At 37.3% G+C, this 24622-nt stretch overlaps 1 protein-coding gene across 2 annotated transcripts in view; it reads right to left on the reverse strand.

The window, feature by feature from the left end:
* GMDS (GDP-mannose 4,6-dehydratase) overlaps positions 1–24622 on the reverse strand; it is a 596567-nt gene that overhangs the window by 466385 nt on the left and 105560 nt on the right. The window contains exons 2-3 of one of the 2 annotated variants that reach the window (XM_057305018.1): positions 17380–17505; positions 57–101 (exon numbers count right to left, since the gene is read on the reverse strand). In XM_057305018.1, coding sequence (XP_057161001.1) covers positions 57–101; positions 17380–17505 — 171 coding nt within the window. The remainder of the gene's footprint in view (positions 1–56; positions 102–17379; positions 17506–24622) is intronic. The other variant, XM_026511368.4, reaches the window with a different exon arrangement.

Consider the following 24622-nt stretch of genomic DNA (forward strand, 5'->3'; position numbering starts at 1 on the left):
AGGCCACTGTGTCCAAGTGATTCCACCAGCCTGTGCTTGCTCACTGAGTCACTCACCTCATAGCCTTTCTCCAGCAGGAACTCAGCCAAGTATGAACCATCCTGGGAAGAGAAGGAAAATTGACAATTGTCAGACCCTTCATAGCTAGTGTAGAAGGCAGCCAAGACTGAGAGCTTTGACAAACGCACTGAAGGGGCTATATAAACTTGAATTAAGGATCATGGCAACCAGAATAAAAATAATACAGCTAATGATGGTAAAAACAGAATAGTGTTCCATTTTCCACTGTTCATTAAGCATATTCATAGACATTATCTCACTTGAGCACCACAGAAGCACAGTAAAGTGTTATCATTGTCCTTTTTACCGAGCAGGAAATGAAATCCAGGGACATAATATGGGGCAAGAGAGAGAACATGACACTTCAGATGGATGTAGGTTTAGGTTTTGCCACGGACTAGCTGCGTGAAATATGCAAAATATGTGTTGCAAAGCAGAAGGCCTTGGTACTATAGGAACATAAAACAGGAATCAGACTAATTCTGGGTGGTTGTGAAAAAGGAATCGCGGATGAAGGAATGAGATGGGAGCTGTGGGGACTGGGGGAGAATGCAGGTGAGTGTAAGGAGGAGGCGTTATTAACATTACTGAAAAAAGACACTATAGCAGAGAGGAGGAAGGTTAGCACCTTTGTGGGGGAAGACCTTCTAGGCACTGGTGGGAGTTGGCTTCTAACTCAAGGGTTCTGGAAAATCACTGTAAAAGAGTTTTGGGTGGGGGTGCTAAACATGATCATATTTATATTATTATCACTGAATATGTATGCATACACAAACATTCATAAACTTCAAATAAAAGAAGGGTGTTTATTTTTTGTAAAATAGGAAGGATGCATCTTAAATTGCACAATTAATCCCTACATTAAGATGAAGGTATCTGACTAAACACAGATTCTCAACTGGCTTTTAATAACTCTTGTAAAAATTTCTATGTAAGGGGGAGTGCTATTTAAACTAAAATATTTCATGTGCCACTTTAAGGGAAAGAAAGTATGAGAGTCATCTAATAAAACTACTAAGAGGCCAAAAGGTGAGAAATCACTGTTCTAGAGGTCCTATAAAAAGCTACCAGCCTTCCTCAAAATATGAATTGGATAGAAATTTTGCAATCAATCCTGTTAACTGCCCACCTGCTTTCAGGCGGGGAAAGGTACCCTCCATCCCATCCATACTTAAACATAAAAATGGGAGACTCCAACTACTGGAAATTTGTGTATTCAAAAGTAGCTGGAAATATTTGGGTTTTCTTTGGTTACCTCAGTTTGAAAAACTTTAAAATATCCCTCTGAGCTTCAAAAGTTCCTACCAGATATTCCAGGAAAAAAGAAAAATGAAACAAGCCTTATTATTGTCACTAGTTGACTTAAAGCTGGGAATAGAGACACCCTATGGGTCCTGAAAATGACAGGGCTGCCAAGAGAGTGTTTACTACATTAATGCAGAAGTCACACATAAATTCAGGCAGGATGACAAGGCAAAGTATACAAGGGACACGTTTTGTGGTTCATTAAAACCTCCAGCAGATTTTCTTCTGACTTCTTGACATAAATATTCTGGTTTATAGACTCGTGTAGAGAAGAAGAGAAATGGTTTGGCATATTCCTTTTCCTCTCAATCTTATGATATACACACAATTGCAAGGTTTTTAAATACCCAACATGCAAACTAAATCAAATAAGAGGGCTGAACAATTCAGACCAGGACAGGCCATCACAAACGTGAGAATAATGGGTAGTCTTATAAATCAATAAATCAATAAATCAATCAATGAGAAAGCAGCTTAATAGAAAAAGTATTTATAATAAGAAGAATAATTTTACAGTAGTTTGGAAAGCCCTAGAATGTATAGTTTTTTGTTGTTGTTGATATTAGTTGTTGTCATTTTGAAGCAGGCAACACCATACTTCTCATGTTTTATAATTTCTCTTGGAATAAAAAGTTAAAATGCTTTGTATTCTACCATGGCTGCATACAATGTTTTTAAAAAAAAAAAAAAAAAAAGGCAGAGGTGAAAGTGCTAGAGATCCATGGGGGCAGGGAAAGCTGTGATTATTCAGAAAGCTGATGTGAAACAGACCTGACCAGGCCTGAACCCTGTCAATAAGGTCTTGTTCTTCTCACCCAGGGCCCTTCTCAAACTTTCCAACCGCACTGGAACATTCTGAACCAGCAGGGCACTCACTTCCTCCTGACTTCCTTGCCAGGTCTCTCAAGTGATAGGGCCTGAGCTGCACAATGAGTGGGAAATGGAGCAGAGCGAAGGCTCATGGTCTCTGGCCTAGGGAGCCCAGCTGGCCTCCTCTTGTCCTCTCCCTGAGTCCCTGAGGGGACTCCACAGGGAGACACAGTATCTAGGCAGCAGGCGTCAGCCAAGCCAACAAGATCGTTGTTTCTGCCTCCTCTAGAAGAACAGGGCTGTTGGAGAAAGCGTCAATCAGACTAATAACTGAAATGTCATGGCGACTGAGAACCCACAACTGACATTAAAAATTCTGATACTTGATTCCTCAGAAAACAAGGAAATAAATGAACTAAATTTCCAACTCATTTGCTATGAACACAATTAATCTGGTACAAATTCCAGCCTGAGTTCAATCCTTGTTATAGAAAACTTCTTAACTGAAGAGATAATGCCCCAATTGTGGCTCTTAAATTTAATTTTTTACATGGTTATTAAGGGTATCTATATCATATTAAATGCTGTACAGATTTAAGTAATCACCATGGCTATAACATTTTCTACCTTATTCTTGCAAGAACTTGGCCCGGAAGGCAAGGAGTCTCTGGCATCTGAGGTAAATAAGGCACATGACAGTAGCCAATTTGCCTCATATCACACTACCAAGGCAAAGCCCGAACTGGAATCCAAGTCGCCCATTATTTTGACCTAGAAAACAACCTCCTTCCTCATCCTCCTCCACCTGAGACCTACCAAAACATGTCAAAACCCAACAAAATAATAAAAGACCACAACAGATCCATTTTTAAACCAAAGTGACTTAGTCATTTCCCCTTACGGAGTGTTTTATGGATTAATCAGTGCTTTTAGTTTTAATTAAGTGACGTCACATAATTTTAGAACACTCCAAAGCTCAGAGGAAGAAGACAGTACACAGCACCTGAGATTTCTCAGGTCTTGTTCGGGCATGTGCACTACTCAGGAAGCAGTACAGTATTGTTTGAAGGTGGACTTGGATTGGCTGGGGATGTGTTATTTGGGGGCTCTAGAGCCAAGGAGGCGGGGCTGCTGCCCAAGGACCAAAAGTGCCAGATTTAGGTGTGCCTGATGCCTACAATCCCTATATTTGGGTATCTCTATTTTTCACCTTTCACGGAATACTCAGAAATGTTCTAGATCAACACCCATAAAAATAAAGAACAATTCCAAAAATTAGTTCAATCATATCTTGACTATAGTATTAAAATTACTTAAAATTACATACCTATAAAAAGCTAAGGAAGTACAGAAAGTTTACCCCTTCTCCCAATGACCACAGAAGGCTATGTTAAGCACCGAGTGATCCTCTAGCCCACATCCAAACACTTAATGTGCCAGGCAGTCTACCTTCCTACAGAGGAGACTAGCATTTCTCTTCTCCCTTCAAACATGGATGCACTTATAGTTCAGAAGGACAAATGAAAAGGACACTTTCTTATATGTAATTTGAGAACCTGGTTCCTCTGAAATGCATGCTAAATCGTACTGTGTGTTTCTGCCTAAGCACCATTTGGCAGCTTCTTTGAACACTGTATAAGATAAGTAGTATTGGGCTAAAGAAATCACGCCACTAATAAATGAATTTCTTTGTTTAGATCATCTCAAGCACCAGAAATAGAATATCCCTACTGTAAGGAGAGAAAGCACCAATTTACACTGCCCTTTATGTTCTGTAACTCTACGAATTCTAATTACTCTAAAATAAGCATCTTTTCAGCTAACAGCAATTGCAGTATCAAAATAATCTGTAACTCCCCATGAGCAAAATGCAAACACATCAATAACTAAAAGAGGATGCAGTTCTGAATTAGAATGAAAACTTCCGATGGGAAGATTGGCAACGTAGTATGAAGAAAAAAGAAGCAGAATATATCTGAAAAGTATTTTCACCTGGCTCATGTTTGTAACACAAATCACTACATAAAATCTTTTTCAAACTCACAGAATTCAAAAGACCACAGGGATTAATTAATCCAACTCTCTCATTTTACAAATCAGGAAATTGAGATTCAAAACAGTTAAATGCTTAGTATACAGTCACACAGTTTGGAAGTAGCAGAATCTACTCCCCGCCCCCCCCCCAAAGTCTTCAGACTCCCAGACCTCAGAATTTTTCACTATAAAATATTGCAAAAAAAAAAAAAAATATCCAAAATGAGAAATTGGACTAGTATCTACAGTTGAGAACCATGTAAAACACTAATGCATTACCTAGTGAAGAACAAGAATACCGCCAACAATTACCAGTGGGGTGAAAGCTAGCTGAACAAGTGGTAGACAAGAAAGCAGGATGTCATCAATACATAAAACATAAATAATTTCCAATTTCTGTAGTCTTTTAAAATTAACAATTATTTCCCCATAAAAGCTGCTGCCTCGGAAAAATGGACTTTCACTTCCTTTGATTTACTTCCTGGTAGAGAGGAGCACTGTAATCCAGAAATGTTATCAACAAACTCTGAATAATAAAGCATTAATTGTGCCCAGCAGCTAAGATATTCTTTCTGTAACCACCATTTTCCTCTATTTGCCAGGGAACAAGCCCTTCAAACAGGTGTGAAGCCGTTGCACATATGCCTCATACATACACATCGAGAAGTGACAGCAGTTCTGTTGCCAAACGTAAAACTTTCCAGTAAACCATCATGAGCTGGAAGGTTGAAAGAAACATTTTAAAAAGAAGCCAGATACCTCCAGTCATCCTACATATGATTGTAATGTTGAGTCTTGTGTCCATGGTAAAATTTTCTTAAAAGATTTACTTACGAAAAAATATCAGAGAGAAGCAATGACCTAAAAGGTTAATTTTTAAAAATACTTTTTTTCCAATTTTACAGGTTAAAAAATGATGTTTTTCTTTTCATTTTTTGGCTAGTATTAAGACTGAAGAGTTTTTTGTTTGTGATCAGATATACTATTTCTTCTAGGAATTATTTATTTTTATCTTTTCTATTTTTTGTCCATTTTTCTAGTAGGCTGTACTTTGCCAGTTGGTTTGTTTTTATAAGTATCTAGAACATAAATAAAACTGATTAATATAAGCTACTCAAAAAATATTCTGAAACAGTTTAGAATTTCAGTGGCAGAACTCCCATAGTTGCTTTAAAATACATGTTCCTTTGAAATTGCAAATGATTATTGTACACTTAGTTTAATGAGCAAATACCAAAATTTGAATTCCAACTACATTTGCACAACCCAGCATTTGTAATATTGTTAATTTCAACACAGTAAAATGAATTTCTGTAATTAGACAAACACTTTAAGGAAAATAGGATTAAAGCGTTAACATAGGGGATAGAAAGGAAACAGTTATTAATAAGGTATAGAGAGACCATTTTTAATTATGTAATTAGAAAGGCAACACACACACACACAAGTCCACACAGCCCCAGAAATGCTTAAAAAGCCTCAAAAGGAAATCCAAAGGCATTTACTAACAGCCTACAAGTGTGCTGGGCATACATACTACATAGACATATCAAGGGTGAGTCAACCTTTCATTTCTACATGAATATAAGTATGCCCAAAGAATACTGCATCCTACTGATTTGCTTTCGTTTTTTTAACATTTAAGGTCCTTAGTTTGAACCTCTGTGTTTTTATCTCTCCCACTCTCCCATTCTTCACTCAGGCTGAAGCTTTTATCCTTCTGAGATTAAAAAAAAACAAAAACGAAAAAAAAAAAAAAAGTCTTCATATGACCTACTATTACTACAAATGATAATAGTATTAATAACAATAGTAAGTGCATACATGGCACTTAGGGTATGCCAGGCATGCACTAAATGCTTTACATTCATTAACTGTAAATCTTCATAATAACCCTGTGTAGTAGACACTATTATCTCCATTTTACAAATGAGCAAACTCACGTGAAATGAGACCAAGTAACCTGCTCAAGATGTTGGTAAACAGAGCAAGGATTTGAAATACACACACACACACACACACACACGCACATATTTGAAATAAATATATAAGTATAAATATATATATATATACACACATTTATGTATACATATTTGTAACAAAGTATTTATATAATAATTTGCTTCATTAATAGGATCAATCGCTCCATAATGATGTGCCTACCGATGTTTTAACATAAAATTTGGTCTCTATAGAATTAACAATTCAAAGTGTCCCAGATTAGTGAATATCAAACATCCACTTGGGCCATAGGTGTTATGGAATAAAGGACAGGAAGGAAATAAGAGATTTAGTCCCTGCCCTATTGCTCTGAGAAGTATCTGGGAAGCCAGGCATTTCCTGGCCTAGATAGGATTATGCTCCAGCACTGGCTCAGACCTCCACATTTCACATGCATCAGCAAACCCACACGTGGACAGACTGAGAATAGTAACCAGGTAACCTGTCCAGCTAATCAAGATGTTCTGCGATCAGGAACACCAGTAGATGCATGAGTCATGGACAGAAGGTGGCAAGGCTATGTAGATAAAAAGAAAAGCTATGAAATACTACCATATTGACCTCTTCCATACTGGATGGCACAGTGCCCTGGAGAAATAAATCACCACACTTGAGCATGAAATCAAGGTGGGGAAAAAACAGAGGAAACACAAGAAACATATCCCTGTCAAAAATCCTTTTAAATATCTGCCTAACTGGCTAGTTCAGTGCTGGTGTGAATAACTCCTTTCAAGTTTAGAACAATGTACTACCTCAAAGTTTTTATAACTCAGGATTCCAGATACATTGATAAAGACTGGTATAGATCCGTAAGGAAGTTAATAATAAATTACCAGTAAACTTCATGCTTAAATAATAATCTCTTTGTGGTAAATATATATATACAAATTTTGAAAACAGAGTTCCTCTCTCTTTCCTTTTCCCTTTCTCATTATCTCTCAAAGTGACAGTCCATACAATTAAAGGCTGTTTCTTTGCAAAGTATATGCTTACGTAGTTCTATTCATTCAAGTGATTTATACAGGAAATGATTTTTTACAGGTACTCAAAACTAAAACAGTGCTACACTTTGTCTAGTGTTCAAGGCCACGTTTAATGAAAAACTTTAAATTTAGAAGGAAAAAAAACCCTTTGTACTGAAAAGAGAAGTATTATTAAATTTTAGTATTTACCTGATTTATTAACTTTTCCTTGTATATTTCTTTTCATAATTTGTGTTCTGGCTAAAGGAGGAAGACGAAACAAACGTCCTTTTGTTTACAGCTTTAAAAAGGTCATAAATAACAAAAGAATACACATATATTGATGACTCTATCTTTTCCCATCCACATTCATTTAACAGGTTGCTACTAAAATGTCACTGTTGGTAACAATCAGAGTTTAACTATTTACAAATGTTCTTTTAACCCAATTTCCTTCAGGGATAAGTAATTAGTACAATCCAGTTAAGACTGTTTCTAAAATATGTGCATACTATGACAGAAATGTCACTTACAGGCTCCCTGATGCATTTCAAATCTGCTCTGCAATGTGGGATATCCATCACCCCGGGCACACTATAAATCACTGAAGAATGATACAAAATAAGAACTGTGATTTACATAACTTGAAATCACTGAAACAGATAAAATTCAAACATATATACACAAGTGTAAATGGAGAAATTTGTAAGCATCTATCCAGAAGGCTGCTTATGATAACTAATAAAACTAACAAACTTTTAGAGCCAGAGAACAAAGTGTTGTAGGAATGACTGTAATCACAGAGGTCCTAACGCAAACAAACAATGTTGATTCCCCTGGAGTATCCTGTCTGCGAGTAGGTTCAACTGGTAAAACTCAGTTTGTGGGCTAGGAAATCTCTCCAGTTATTTGTTGTGTTATATTTCACCTTTGGGTTCTACCACTCAAGAGAAGTTATCAAAAACCATTTTGGGGGGAAGGGGAATCACACATTTAAAAATATGTGTCTCCGTTATACTTGAAACTCTCTTTCCAGTGTCACTGCCTTTTAGACCACACAATTCAGGTGCATTTCTAGATAGCTCAGCCCTAACACAGAAAGAGAGGGGGTAAAAGGAGGTATTTGTGAGATACTTAGATGACAGTTCAAACTTCTACAATGCTTATGCTTTAAGCTATTTTTATCTTGTCATTTTGTTTTCTCTCACAAACAGCAAAGGAGCTTAGCTCTTACTCAGCCCTACATTTTTTAAAATCTTGACTTATGGGACAAAAGACATTATCAAGATTCCACTCTACTGAAGACCAGAGTTTTGTAAGGGCACACAGGGGCGAGGGTGAGGAGGAGGGGTAGAGATTCTCCAAGTGAAAATAATGTCTGCCCTAATAGGGATTGGACACAATCCCCCATCTTAGTCACAGCAGCACCAAAATCCAAACTCCCAATTTTGCCAGGGGCTTAGACTGAAAACCTGGTGTCTCTAGTTCAGTCTAACCTGATCATATGTAACTTTTGATCTAATCTTATAATACTAAAATGTCTAACTACTGCTTTCTTTCCTACCTAGTCTCTCTACTAATATTTATGACTTATTTGGGATATTTGACTATATTTTGTAAATTTAGGTCATACATTTGGAAAAACTGACAGCATTTTTTATACCACAGCACTATGCTTAAAATTCACATAAGCTATCACATTTTAATAGACATGGTTAACTCAAACTTACATTATAACACATATTTTCTTCAAAATATGTATTATTATTTCAATCAAAATAATAATAGCCTACATGTCTATAATTCCTATGGTTACTAAGTACTCTAAGATATTTTTCCCATTTATCTCTCTCACAACATCCTGGTGAGGTAATTGATATTATCCTCATTTTTCCAGATTAGAAAACTGAAGTTCAGAAAGCTTAAATCCCTTGTTCAAGGTCACAGAGCTAGTTAGAGAACTTGGCAGTGTATAAAACCAATTTGTCTAATCCTAACTGTAGTATTATTTTCATAATAATTCTCCTTCAATCAAAATAAAAGTGTTTCAACTAAAGCAAGATGTCACTGCCACAGTTTTTTAAAGCTTTTCAATTACCTAAAAAAAAGTATATAAAAACTCAATTTATTGAAAAATAATTTTTAAAATAAGTACCAGTTACTTTTGCAATAATCCACCATTATGAATGCTTAAATAATGCCCCCTTCAAGTACACTAAACAAAATGCTCGTGTGTGTTTGTGTGTGTGTGTGTGTGTACCTGCACACATGTGCACAGACTCAAAGGGATTTCTATGCCATTATCCTAAGGATTAAAAAAAAAACCAATAACAACACAGCTCTGCACTTGGAATGTTAAAAGCAGATCCTGGGGCAATCAATCCATTGATAAACAACCTCTAAAATATAAAAGACTACACAATGTGATATGGCAAATAAAAATTAGGATAAGATGTATTTCCAGGTCATAAGGAGTTTATAATCTAGTGAGAGGACAAGGAATCAATACAACATCATCATCATCACCATCATCATATTAGCGATCATATTAATATTAACATTCATTTATTGAACACCTATGATGTGTTAGGCCACTGCTGGCCAACAGAAATGTATTTTGAGCCATATGTTTAATTTTAAATTTTTTAGTAGCCAAATTTTCAAAAGTTAAAAAGAAATAGGCAAAAGTTATTTTTTAATAAATGTATTTAACTGAATATATCCAAAATGTTATATCAATATGTTAATAAAAATTATTAATGATGTTACACATTCTTTTTTGTATTTAAGTCTTCAAAATCTGTTATTTTACACTTACAACACATCGCAATTTAGACCTAAATTTTCTTCAGCAGCACTTGATCTGTATTTAGATTTCATAAAAATGATAATCGAGAAAGGAGATTCACATATCAAGGTTGTATCAAATATACCTAAAAGTCTTCCAAAAACTGAATGCCAAAAAAAAAAAAAAAATCATTTCTCTTTAATATTCATTATATACATGTGGGCACCTGGATGGCTCAGTCAGTTGAGCGTCTGACTCTTGATTTCAGCTCAAGTCATGATCTCTTGGGGTCCTGGGATCAAGCACCACATCCGGCTCCTCGCTCAGTGGGAAGTCTGCTTGCGGATACTCTCTCCCTCTCCCTCTTCCTCTGCCCCTCCCCCTGCTCACATTCTCTTTCTCTCAAATAAATAAATAAATCTATAAAAAAATGCATAAAATATATTCATCACATACGTTGGCACTACTGGTTCACTTTAAAAAAAAACTGATTTGACTTTGGAGCAAAAGATTATCAGGTTAAAATCTGTATCTATTCAAGTTAACTCACTCTTATGTCAAGTATTAACAGTGAATCCAAATAAGTATTTGCATACACGGAAAGCAACTCTACTAGTGTTCTTCAAATTTTCTTTCTAGATTTTATAGCCAGTTTATGTAATGCTATTAATAATTAAAATCTTCTACATATTGATTCATGTTAAAAAATGTATAAAGTCATATTATTGATTTATACTATAAAAAATAAATTTTAATATGAATTCTCACACCTCTCTACCTAGGTCACAAATAAACTTTTCCTTTCCTTAGAGCTTCAAATTTAGCTCATTTATAAGCAGTGTGATAAGACTGAGAAAACATAAATCACACTGCCATGTTTTCTTTATAATTACTGAATATTTGGCAAGCATCCCATTTGTTTCAAGAAAAGGAAAAAAAATCTTATATTGGGGTAAATATTACAGAAATCTTTGCAAAACTGTAAAACCATGATTCCACCATGAGTGCTGGCAAAAAGCACAAGATCACTGCCTTCACTGTCCTCTATTTCCTTCAACTATTCTATAAACTGGCAATGACTCATATATTTGAATGTATAGACTGAAAAATTTTAACTATGGTATGACACCTTTTAAGTCTGCTTCAAAATATAGGGGAATGAAGCAATAAAAGAAACATCAGTCTTTTATTTTAAAATTCTAATAAATGTAAATATTTCACCTACCATGACTGGAATCATATGTATTGTGAAAGAAATTAAAATACTTTCATATCCACCTGAAATTCTTCTTTGACATACAGAACATTCAAAATTATGTATGTTACAAATTTGGTATTTCTCACCACAAATTTACATCATTTCTTTGTAAATTTTTAACTCCTTTGGAAAAAAGGATATCCACAGTAGTAACTAGGCAGTAACTCATATATCATACAACTTGTCTAAAGATAAAGAAAAGCACTTGAAATTTTTCAAATTTCAAATCAATTCATCTTTCATGCTGTTAGACTGACCTTGTATTCTACAGGCAACTGATGATTTAATTAAATATCATTAAAGTTTTATATATATTTTTTGTCTTTTCTCATAATTTTCTAACAAAACATCAGTAACAAATTATTTATTTTGCTATCTCTCCACCTAAAATTGGTTTCCTCTTTTGTAAATTAACCCAAGCCATTTTATAAGCATCCAAAGTGACAAGTTCACAGCCTATTAAAATTTTTAAATGTATTGGATATTTAATTCAGATTTCCGGCAACATTAATTCTTTTTTGATCTTTGAAGGAAACTTCAAATTTTCTATGGATTTATTTTAAATATCTCTTTATATTACCCACTTAATTTTCTTTAAATTTTTTTACATAACAGTTTTTCTGTTTTGCTCCAGCGGAGCATATTACAAATTAATCATGGAATTTCCAGTCTCTTTATGTCTTCATTGCTCTGATCATAGTACTAGTTTCTGTGTCCGCATTCAATTCTGTGGCAGTAATGTGTCTTTGTTTTAAATTCTAAAATTGGCCTATACTTATTTTAACTGGAAAAAAATTATATTTTAGTTAAAAATTATAAACATTTCAATTTAATTACCAATGACAAGGTACACGTATCCCTGTAAGTCCTGCTGGCTGCATAAAATACTCCAATAAATGCACTACTATGTCAGATAGGACACAGAAAAAAAATCATTCTGAGTGAATAATTAGTTGACATCAACAAAATCGGTGGTGTGTTTAAGTGAGAAATACACCAGTTAAACTGAAATGTAATCCTACCAAGAGAGTTGTGTTTAATAGAAATATGTTTTATATTGCTTCCATTTTAAAAATTCATTTCCTCAGTCCTGTTATCCACACCTTAATTGTTCAATAGCCACAGATGGCTTATGGCTACAATTCTGGACAGTATTGTGATAGGTTGTGTTTTCAGCAGTTTACATTTATTAAATTATGTAATTCCCACAACAACTCCTTAAAGTATTTACTCTAATTAACCCCCATTACAGACAATGAAACTCAGGCAGAAGCAATTAAGTAACTTACCCAAAGTCATACAGCTATTAACCAGGGAGCCTGGGATTTAGACCCAGACAGTCTGACTCCAGAGACTCTTGCCCACTATCCCACACTGTCCAAAGTTCAACAGAGGCACAGAATTTAATGAAAGATGACACAAGAGGTGCAAGGTGTTTTAAAAATACAAATCAAACTACTTGGCAATTAGAAGGAGGGAGTCAAGACAGATAGGAAGGCATTGTGAACAGGAGAAAGACTTGAGCTTAAAGAAACATACTGACAAAAAGGAAAAGCAATTTGGTGTAAGGAGGAGTGGCTGAGAAGTGTGAGCATAAGGCTACTTGTCCTGAATGGATAAAAGATGAGCAACTGCAATAGATAAACAATGACTCCCAAAGGCATAGCCCTGTCCTAATCACTGCAATCTAGGAATGTTAGTTACCTTCTATCAAAAAAGTCATGGCAACTGTGATTAAGGATCTTGAGATGGGAAGATTATTTTGGATTATCTGGGTGGGCCCTAAATCCAGTCACAAGCATCCCTGTAAGAGGCAGGCACAGAAAGATTTCACACAGACAGAAGAGGAGGAGGCCCTGTGACCAGAGAAACCGACTGAATTGATGCAGCCACTAGTCAAGGGATGCCAGCAACTGCCAGAAGCTAGAAGAGCAAGGAATGGATTCTCCTCTAGAGCCTCTGGAGGGAGCACAGCCCTACCCACACCTGATTTTGGAATTCTGGCCTCCAAAACTATGAGACAATAAATCTGTTGTTTTAAGCCACCCAGTTTGCAATATGCTACAGCAACCCCTATGAAGTTACTTCAGGATTTCTCAAAACCTTGAGCATGCAAATGTACTTTATGAATCAGCAAGAGGGGAACCAAGGAAGCAGTGTTTTCCAGTTTTTTCATGACAGAATCCCCACTCCCCTGAGGCTCCGGAGGGCTGGTGGTAATGGAGAGAGAACCTATTAACATCTGGCAGGCCTAGAGTTTTACTAACAAGGTCTGGGAAGTCCTGAGCCAGGACACATTCTAGAAGGCAGTGATTTAGGCAAGTAAGTATGAGCTATATTCAAACAACAATACAAAAAATTAAAGGTTTTTGAGAAACCATTTGGGGTGAGAAATCTAGCACATTATGAACCTGGGTTCCAGGTGACTTCCAAGGGGCAGAAAACATGGCTTTGGGAGATAGAACAGGTAACCAGTTGGGCTAACCAGCTCAGTTAACAACAGAGTAAGCTGTATTGCACTCTAGATGAAACCAGCACCTCTAGGAAGTGTTTCAAGTCTTATGAGGGACACCGATAAGCTAAAGCAGCTTCAGAGGGTGATAAATGAGAAATGGCATTAAAGAACAAAAGTGTTGTTCCCAGAAAACAACAGTCAAAGGAGAAGCAAAATAACAGTAACTTCAAGTAACTAAAGGACTAAAATAAAAGAGAACAAAATGAACTACAAAGCCAAAAATTAAATACCCAAGGGGAGTGGGATCAGGCTCAGCACGAAGCCCTCCATGGATGCTGGCATTAAAAAGCTCCTGGTTGATCTGGATACTCTCGTAGAGACTGGGTGGCCGGTAATCTGACTGCTGTAGGAGGACAAAATCCACTGGGCTAGGAAGTTGGCCCACAAATAAATAAGCTTCCTCCAACACTAAGATTCTATGCCCCAAACTGGCCACAGACCTGTTTGTCACATCCACATGTATAGCTGGAATAATAAGTGAATAAAAAAATATTGTGTTAAGCTTGGGGTGAAATTCAAAATATTTCATAACTTGTAGCATAGGCACTAACCCACCAGAATGGTTGCCAGCTTATGTGCCCATAAGTGAGTACCCGTCAGATGAATTTTAGCTTTCATAAAACTTTGACAAGTGCCCTAGAGTTGAATATGGATTTTGAGCAGGCAGGAATACAGGGGGAAGAGGAAAAAATTAACACCACTTAAAAACTGTTTGTTTGAATTGACAATAGGTCCCTGGGCTTAGGAAACCACAAGATGGAAGGGAAAGATGACCAGGTAGGCTGGAAGCCACTCTCTATCTACTGGAAATCCGACCACAAACTCCCGGCAGCTGCACTCAGGGCCCAGCAGCAATACACTTGGCACCAGGGCCTCCAAGTGTCCTCTTGGCACCTTCCGCAAACACTGCTTCCATGCCAGGAAGTCTGGGTTTAGTTTTGGTTCCATTCTCTGTCTCTGTCTCCCTCTCCCTTCTTTTCCCTTACCCCCCTAGCATAAATGTGGGTCCCACTGGTTTCAGGCTAATAATATCCACTCAGCAACAACTGTCTAATAGGTTAACGCCCAACAATGGGCACTTGTATTTTCTTATAAGGTGGAGGTAAATTATGGCACTTGAACAAAGACCTTATTATCTAAATTTTACTGCATGTTTACTACAAGCCAGTTTCAATTTTATGTTTTCGTCTCTAGGCCCTAAGACAAAGGGGAGAGAAAGTTCATTTTCATATTTGAAGGAGTTATTTTCTAAATATATAACAATGTCAGGCTAAAAACAGGATTTGTTACATGTTGAATTGTGTCCCCATAAATATTCATATTTGAAAGTCTTCAACCCCTAGTATTTCAGAATGTGACTTTATTTGGAAACAGGGTCACTGCAGATGAAATTAGTTAAGATGAGGTCATACCAGAGTAGGGTGGGCCCTAATCTGACTGGTGTTCTTCATAAAAAGGAGAATTTTAGACAGAGGTACACACAAGGAAAACATTATGTGACGATGAAGACAGAGGATAGGGGTGATGCTCACACAAGCCAAGGGATGCCAAATATACCAAGAAACCACCAAAAGCAAGGGGAGAGGCCTGGAATAGATTCTCCCTCACGGCCCTCAGAAGGAACCAACTACCTTGCTGACACCTCAATCATAGACAGCTAACTTCCAGAACTATGAGAAAATAAATTTCTGTTGTTTAAATCATCTGACCTATGGTACTTTGTTATAACAGCCCTAGGAAACTAATACAGGACTCGAAAGTATTAAGGAGTGCACACAAAAGGTCAGACAGGCCCGGTGGTGGGGGGGGAGGTCAGAGGAAAGTTTCTGCTCTTTGTGCTTCTAGTTGACTGTCAGGAATTACCAGGTTCAAAGCCAACCCCGTCCTCCTTCCCAGTGCTTCGCCTGCCAGCCACACTGACCTTCCTTGGGCTCCATAAGCTGTACTTCCTGAGCGTCACAGAGACTGCTCCCTCTTCCTCAATTCCCTTGACTACCCTGTCACTCATTGTCCACCTATGTGGACTCCCATAATTCTAGATGTCGGTTTGACCATTGTTTCTTCAGAAAATCCTTCCTGATGTGCTCCACCCTGACTGAATTAGAACCTCTACATGTTAGAAACACTCAAAGCACACAGCTCTTTCCTTCATAGCTCCTGTCGCATGACTCATTATATGTCAGTGACAATGGATTATGTGCCTTCACTACTGGACTACAGGATCCATGAGGACAGAACCACAGCCACTTTGCTCATCATGACCTAGGACACTGATAGGTAGTTGGAACACAACACCTATTTGCTCAATAAAGTAAAATCCCACAGGACATGCCAATGCCCTGTCTGCAACTTACATATCAAAGTTGTCTTATCGATCAGCTTGGACTTCTTGTCTTAAAACATGAAATACACAAACAGACTCTCATCTCCCACGCTGCCAGTGGAGGAGCACTACTGACTATTTCTACAGTGTAGCATGAGCCCTCCCTCAGGGTACCTCTCAGATTCTCAGCTGCCATCCACTTCTCCCCACCACATTGGGCACTGCTTTGGTCTTCCTGCCCCCAATACTTAAGCCATCGTACACCTAGAACACCAAGGTAAAGAGGCTGTGCTACTCCCACAACTAAACTTCTCCAATGAAACGTAAGCAGAAAGCCAATACATAACACAAAAGGGATTACCACAAAACTATCTGGTTTCAAGGTCAGAGGAGTTATGGAGGGATGTGGAAAAGGACAGAGCCCCTCCCATACACTTTGCCTCCCATTCCTCTCTGTCACACCCTCTACCTCCAGCCAAACTTCAGGCACCTCCAGGCAACCTGAGGCTCTTCAAAACACAGTTTAGAAACCACCAGCCCAGTCTACGGCCATACCACCCTGAACGCGCCCGATCTCGTTTGATCTTGGAAGCTAAGCAGGGTCGGGCCTGGTTAGAACTTGGATGGGAGGGGCGCCTGGGTGGCACAGCGGTTAAGCGTCTGCCTTCGGCTCAGGGCGTGATCCCGGCGTTATGGGATCGAGTCCCACATCAGGCTCCGCTATGAGCCTGCTTCTTCCTCTCCCACTCCCCCTACTTGTGTTCCCTCTCTCGCTGGCTGTCTCTATCTCTGTCGAATAAATAAATAAAATCTTAAAAAAAAAAAAAAAAAAAAAGAACTTGGATGGGAGAAACCACCAGCCCATCTGATTAAACTTACATTTTCTAATAAAGAAGTCAAAGCTCTCAATTAACTATCACCTCCATTCCCAAAAGCCTAACCAAATAAAAGTATATACTTTTAATGTGGGCATTTCATACCCTGGTTCCAATCTTCCTTGTCATGTGTATTTTTTCACTCACTCACTCATTCATTCATTCGTCAAGTATATGCTGATGTTCCAAAAGGAGGGTTACAGAGACAAGCCTTACCTTTCAAGACATGAAAATACAGTAGATGAGAGAGTTGGGTCTATCAATGCATATAATAATAGTAACAGTAATAAAAATAACAGGCAATATTTATCATGGGGGCAGAATTGGTAGAAATATTCTGTAAGCATTAGCGTTCTGAGCAACCCTATTGGTAGGGTCGGATTATTATCCCAGTTTTAAGAATGAGAAAACTGGGGGTGCCTGGGTGGCGCAGTCGTTAAGCGTCTACCTTCGGTTCAGGGTGTGATCCTGGCATTCTGGGATCGAGCCCCACATCAGGCTCCTCTGCTGGAAGCCTGCTTCTTCCTCTCCCACTCCCCCTGCTTGTGTTTCCTCTCTCACTGGCTGTCTGTCTCTGTCAAATAAATAAATAAAAATCTTTAAAAAAAAAAAAAAAAGAATGAGGAAACTTGAGTCTTGAGGAGGTGAGGTCAGGTCCTACAGCTAGAAAGAAGCAAAGTGTAGATTAAAAATCAGATATTTTTGACTATGTTGAAGAGATATCTGCATCCCCATGTTCATAGCAACATTATTTATCATAGCCATGACATGGAAACAACCTAAGTGTCATGAACAGATGAATGGATAAAAAAGTTGTGATGTACATATACAGACATATATATAAATACTATTCAGCTGCAGAAACGTATGATTTCAGTCATCTGTGGAATCGAAAGAAAGAAAGAAAGAAAGAGAAAAAAACTAATCAAGAAAGATGAAAGGGACACCTGGGTGGCTCAGTCAGTTAAGCATCTGCCTTCAGCTCAGGTCATGATCCCCGGGTCCTGGGATCAAGTTCCGCATCAGGCTCCTTGCTTATCAGGGCGTCTGCTTCTCCCTCTGCCTGCCACCCCCCCCCCCCGCTTGTGTTCTCGTTCTCTCTCTCTCTCTGACAAATAAATAAAAATTAAAAAAGAAAGAGAGAGAGAGAGAGGGAGAGAGAGGAGGGAGGGGATGAGATTTATGGTTCCCAAAGGCAGGGGAGAGGGATGATTAGAGGAAGGTGGTCAAAAGGTAGAAACTTCCAGTTATGAGATAAATAAGTACTAGGAATGTAATGTACAACATAATGACTACAGTTAACACTGCCACATGGTATATATAAAAGTTGTTAAGAAAGGAAATCCTAGTGCTTCTCATCACAAAGAAAAAAAAACATTTTTGTACATATATGAGATGATGTATGTTAACTAAACTTATCGCAGTAATTACTTCACAATATAACTCAAATCATTATGTTGTACACTTTAAACTTATACAGTGCTGTATATCAATTTTATCTCAATAAAATGGGAAAAAATCAGATGTTTTATTATCTTTTACATGATGGTCAGTTAGGTGCAACCATGGGAGAGGCTCAGAAAAAGTTTATTATATTCACAAGTTCTAGAAACAAGGAGGCACAGCATACCAAGTAAAGCCATAATGGGGAAACCTCAGGGTGGTCAGGAGTTAGAAACCAAAAGCAAGGGAAAAGACAAGGTCAGCGCCTTTATTGGGGTTTCCAAGGGAAAGGCAAGGCAGGAGGGCAGGGCAGTTTCAGTTTGGTAGTCTGAATAATTTGGCAGGCTCTAAGCTACAGGAGTGGTCCCTAGATGCCTGACACCTAGCCCTGGGATGACTAAGGCAGAGGAATATTGTCTGTTGGGGTGTAAGGGCCCAATTGGAGGAGGTATGGCTCTGGATTGGTTAGTTTGATATCAAAGGCATGCTCCCAGCTGGGCCCTTTGCTATCTCTATTGGCTGGCCCCAGAGGAGGCAGCCCGTCCCAAACCAGAAAGACTTTTAAGATACTGAAACATCATAACATACAGAAAATTTTAAATATGAACAATTAACCAAATTATGTGACTTCAAACCTTCCAACCCCTGTGCTTGCTGCATCCCCAATGCAGCAATGGTGTGACACTAAGACCAGGGACAAAGCATAGGCCCTAGTAAGGAACAGGATGACATACCTAGAAGGTTAGAAAAAGCTCCCCAGAGAAGGCAGTGCTTAAAGTGGGTAATAAAGCAGGAGTAGGAACTTGCAAAAGGATAAAAATGGAAGACAGGCTTTCTAATAAAAGAGACTAACCCATGAAAAGGCAAGCTGGCCAATCCAGTCAGCTAAAAGTGTCTGGCTATTGCTAGAGCCAGGGTCCTGGAAGAGCCCAGAAGAGGGAGGGTGGAGATGAGGGCAAGCACCCTGTCTGAAAGGGTCACTAGCACCAGGGCAAGAATCTTCAATTTTCAATGAGGGGTATAAAGAAATATGAATAGATCTGCATTTTAGTTCACCTTCTCAAAAGCTTATTAAGTACAATTATAGTCTAAGCACACATATAACAGAAAAGTTGAATGCCCAGAATATATGTAAGTCCTAAATATCATATTAGAAAAGACAACCCAATAAAAATACTGGCAAATGCAAGAACTGGTATATTCGAGAAGAAACACAAATTGCCAGTAATCACATGAAAGATGCTCAGTCTTCATTAGTAATCAGGGAAATGCAAATTAAAACCACAATGAGGTAATATTCTACACCCACTAGATTAGCCAAAGTTTAAAAATTTATCAAAATCAATTATCAGCAAAGATATGTTAGCAATATCTTTTTTGTATTTGTATACACTCCTGGTGGGAATAAAAATCAGTAAAACCCTTTACAAGACAGCAGTCAATTATATTCCAATGTTGAAGTCGCTCATACTCTAAGATGTAGGATACACCCTAGAGAGACTCCTGTTCATGACACAGAAAAAATCTTCACAGAAGCATTATTTATAAAAGTAAGAAATGGAAACAATTCATATGACCAGTAACAGGAAAACTGATAACTGTGGTATACTTAGAAAAATGAATGTTACACAGTAGTGGGAATGAATCAAGCGTATTTATTCACCTCAAAGTTGATAAATCTTATAAACAATGTTGAATGAAAAATATATACAATAATAGCATGGCATGCCCTTTATAAATTAAAAAACATACAAAACTAAACAATATAATACTTAGTAACTATTCATGTATGATAAAACCCTAAAGAAAAGCTAGAGATTAGGCAAATGTCATGATCCTGGTTACCTCTGGGGCTTAACAGAAAAGAAGAGACAGGGAGCTTTCATTAGGATTTCACTATTTTTTCAAGTTAAGTGGTAGATTCATTTCCTTACTACGCTTCATAAATTACTTTGATATTACATATTACTTTGCATAATATAAGCATTTCCTAATTAAAAATAAATAACAATAAAGTACATGGCATAGAACAGGCCCTTAAGAAATTATAAAGATTATTCCTTAAAATGGAAGGGCTTAGAACATGTGAACAGGCTGAGATAGGGGGATAATGGAGAAAGACGGATGAATGAACAGAATGGAAGAATAACTGGCATGCCCAGGAAGGGAAAAGGCTCAAGAGCAATTAGAGAAGGCCTGGTCTAAACAGGAAGGACAATGGCTCCCAAAGCTGGGGAGAAGGATGGGTGCAGATGGAGATAATTTAGTCCTGGAAAGAGAAGGATGTTTCAGGAACTAAAAAGAGTCAAAGACAGTATTTTAGAACAAAGAGAAAAATAAGACATTCAAAAAATTCTTTAGTTTTGATGAAACCTAATAAAAGTTACCAGTTGGCCAAACTGCAAAAGTGATGCTCTGAAACAAATCATGAAGATAATCAAGAGAGTAATCCTTTACCCTCCAATACAGCAGACTCTGCCAAGATTAGAAAACCAATCTCTCACACACACGCATTCAGAGCCCCTAATTTCAGCGGCACGTGACACTGATTGCTAGCCCAGAAGAGATGCATGAGATACTGAACTTAAAGTTTCCAATGACTTGGCCCAAAAGTATTAGGATATTTTGATAATATTCCAAAGGGGGGAGAAAAGACCTAGACATCAGATTTGTTATAACTTTGAAACTCTAGAATTAATTATCTTAGTCTTACATTAAAAACCTTGAAAACCTCTGCATCATTCTCAGGTCATCACTTTGGAGTCACCTACATTTGTAAGTTATCCCTCCCCTCTCCACATAGATGCACGCTTTCACCATCTACCTAGTGAGAGTATCAGTGACCTCGTACTCTTCACAGACATTCAACTCTTAACGGGATGCTTACAAAGACCATGCTACAAAACACAGAGCTTTTCTGTCAGATTTTCAAAAAACTATAAAAGATGTATCCAATCCTAGTAAATCTTCAGAGAAATTCCCTTGAGTATACTAGATAATTCAGCAACTTAGAAACTAAAAGTAGTTGCATTTCGTGCATAATGAAATAGATGTGTTGCTGACAAGACGTCTTAACAAAATATTTATGTATTGACTCACATTTGAAATATGTTAGTGGTATTCCCTATTTAAAAGAATCCTGTGTAAAAGCCTCTGTGAAGGTTGTTGTAAAGTAGACATTCTCAAAGTGGGGCACCCATACCATAGAACTAAGCTCCCTGTTTTGGTCCAGTGTTTTGAAACACATTTTTACTATTCCTGGAAGCACTTGCACATTTTTGTCAGATGTTGAGTGAGCAACAGGGTAAATAACATTTCAAAAGCATTTTTAGAGCAGTAAAACCTTAAGTTCCTTGCTAAAGGGGCTGTTCCAAAATAAATTAAATGCTGGTGTGACTAAGCCGAGTGTGGTAAATTCTGATTTGTAGTGTGAAAACCTCCAGTTAATAGATCTATTCAGTGACTCAACACACACTTCGAAGTCATAAGTAGGGCAGCAGAGTATAAATACAAGACTTAAAAGCATCCTCCAGGTCTGTGTTCACATCTAAGGAGCTGGTGGTTGAAAGCAGGGTTTCTCAAAGACCTGCTGTCACACTTTGGCATGCTGCATCAGTTTTGTGAAAGAGGTAGAGTTTAGGGAGCTGTGCTTCACACAAAAAACCCAAAGCTGACTACGTCCATGGGAGCGACATCCGCGGGTGTGTAGAAATACAGTGGAAAAGAAGGTAAGAAATCACTCATGTGTGTTACACTGAAACCCTCAGGTGCAACACCGAAGGTACTGCGGGCACACGGGGCTCCACAGCACCTTCGAAACAGTTATGAATCATAAAATTAGACTTGGAGAGGGCCTTACAGATCAATTAAATCTAATTACTTCACACCAGTAAGGAAACCAAGACCTTAATAATCTAAGATACAGAAAGCTTTAAAAAACAAGAAAACAACCCTGTTCTTTTGCTTGCCCAAGGTTGTCTCAAACAGTTTAAGGAGTTAACCTGATTTTATCTTGGAGTAATTAACAGAGAAAAGGTAGATAATTATTTTCTTATTAATTGGGAAAAATCACTGAAGAGCCAGCCAGTGCTTTGGTTTGAAGAGATAATCACTTTAGTTGACTTCATTAAAATGTATTAAAGACAAGATGTTTACCCTTTGATTTATTAACAAAACTGCTACCAAGTTTTGGATCACTTAACGTGTTTCCTTCTGTTTGGAAATCTAATAGGTGGACGATATGAACAGCACAAAACTCCAATGAAGAGGCATGCACAATGAACATGCACATAAGGATTATGTAAGGTGTGCACCACGAAATGGCTTTTTCAGTCACCTGAATTTAGGTCCTTTAAAGAAAATAGGCAGTGCAAAGTAGAGCAGCTGTCCCAACACAAGCAGAAATGGAGCTGAAAATATTCCCACGCCAGTTCTCCTGAATCCAGTCTATTTTATGCTCTTGCGTGGATTCAAGGAAACAGAACTACTATTTAAAAGTACATTTACAAAGAAGCCTTTAAAAAGCGTCAAAATAAATTACTTTGAAGTGTTTTTCACCAACACGCCTCCAGCTTTCCCTTCTTTTCCTATTTGCCGTTCCACAGAACCCAACTGTGACTATATTTAACTGACTTTACAAGCTGTGGGGAGATTGAGTACACAAGGCAGGTCCCAACTGGAGCTGTGTGCATTAACTAGGTCCCAAGGTTTTTTGGTTTGGGAGTTTTCTTTTTCTTTTTTTTTTTTTAGTGTCTTAAAATTACCTTATATCCTGGAAACAAGAAATACTTAGAAGACCCTCTTCTCGGTTTGCTATGTAGACTCAGCCCTGAAATTTACTTTTTAGTAATAAGAACAAGATGCTCAAGGCAAACGCTGTCAGGACACAGTATTCCTCACCAAAAGTTTGTATTGTATTATTTCTGCCAGAAAAGCCCATTCCATCTGTACATATCACTATCACTAGAAATACTTCTCAAATGATTTTCTTTTAGAAACAGGTATATAAAGATTAATAGTATTAGGAAGTACTAGAATTGATAACAAAATCAAAACTTCCCACAGAGGTGAAGTAAAGTAATAATTTCACTGAATTGGATCCCTCGCTCTAAAGTCTACTTCTCCGAACAACACAAACGCTCTCCATAGAATTCTCGACATGGATTCCAGCATGCAACTGGCTCTACCAATTATTATGTTGTCCTATGGCTTTAGTTTCCTTATCTGTAACTTGAACTTTAAAATAATCTCTGAAACTATTTCCACCTATAAGAAGTTTCAGGTTAGCAATTCACAATAATTGAAACTAAATCATATTCAACAGACTGGCTGTTTCTGCAAAATTCGTAGGTATTTGGCCATATATTGAGCTCTAATCACTCAGTAAGTTTACAAGTGCTATAGTTAGCTGATATTTGTAAGTGTATCAATATCCCTTTAATTATTATGTGATACCTAATATAAGTTATCTCTTTCCATTCCACAATTAGACCACAGTTAAAGTTCACAGCTTCCAACTAGTTTGACTACTTAGCAATTTTGAATATGAATATAATTGGACTACCTTTACATTAGCAAATTTCCCTTAGAGATGCCTGAATTATTAGTGATACATTATGATGTACTGAGAATTTATTTTTATGTCTTTGTCTATAAGGAGTATTTATCTTAACAATATTTAATTTTATTTTTATTGAAGGTCCCCAAAGGGAAGTGTAACTTTCAAAAATAGTTCTGTTGTGTAAATATGAATGAGTCAGAGTGAATTCTGAGTAAATAGAGTTTATAGTAAATGTGCAGGATAACCATTTGTTGGCTATATAATCTTGTGCAAGTAAGCTGCATTTCTTTGAGACTATAAAACTGGGAGGATGAATTCTTACAATCAGTATATACGATAATGTATAAAAGCTCTTATTGCATTCTCTTGCTTACAATAATCTTCAGTATTATTATTACCTGTATTATTAATAAGAATTGCTAATAACAAAATACATAGAAAACCACTTGTGATCTATGGAAATGTATGTATATTATTAACTAAAACTGAATTTTCCAAATTTCAATCTCTCAATTCTTTAAAAGCTTCATGACATTTACGTAGTGTTCTTTACTTTTTTCTGTAAATCTTATGATGTCTTTTTTGTTTTCTGTTTTGGGCTTTTGTGCATTTTGCTGTGTCTTTAACCTCGCTCTAAGCAAATATCATCAACAGACTCACACGTTAGAAATACGGTAAATAAATTTTT

Source organism: Ursus arctos, unplaced genomic scaffold (assembly GCF_023065955.2).
Source record: "Ursus arctos isolate Adak ecotype North America unplaced genomic scaffold, UrsArc2.0 scaffold_31, whole genome shotgun sequence".
Lineage (NCBI taxonomy): Eukaryota > Metazoa > Chordata > Mammalia > Carnivora > Ursidae > Ursus > Ursus arctos.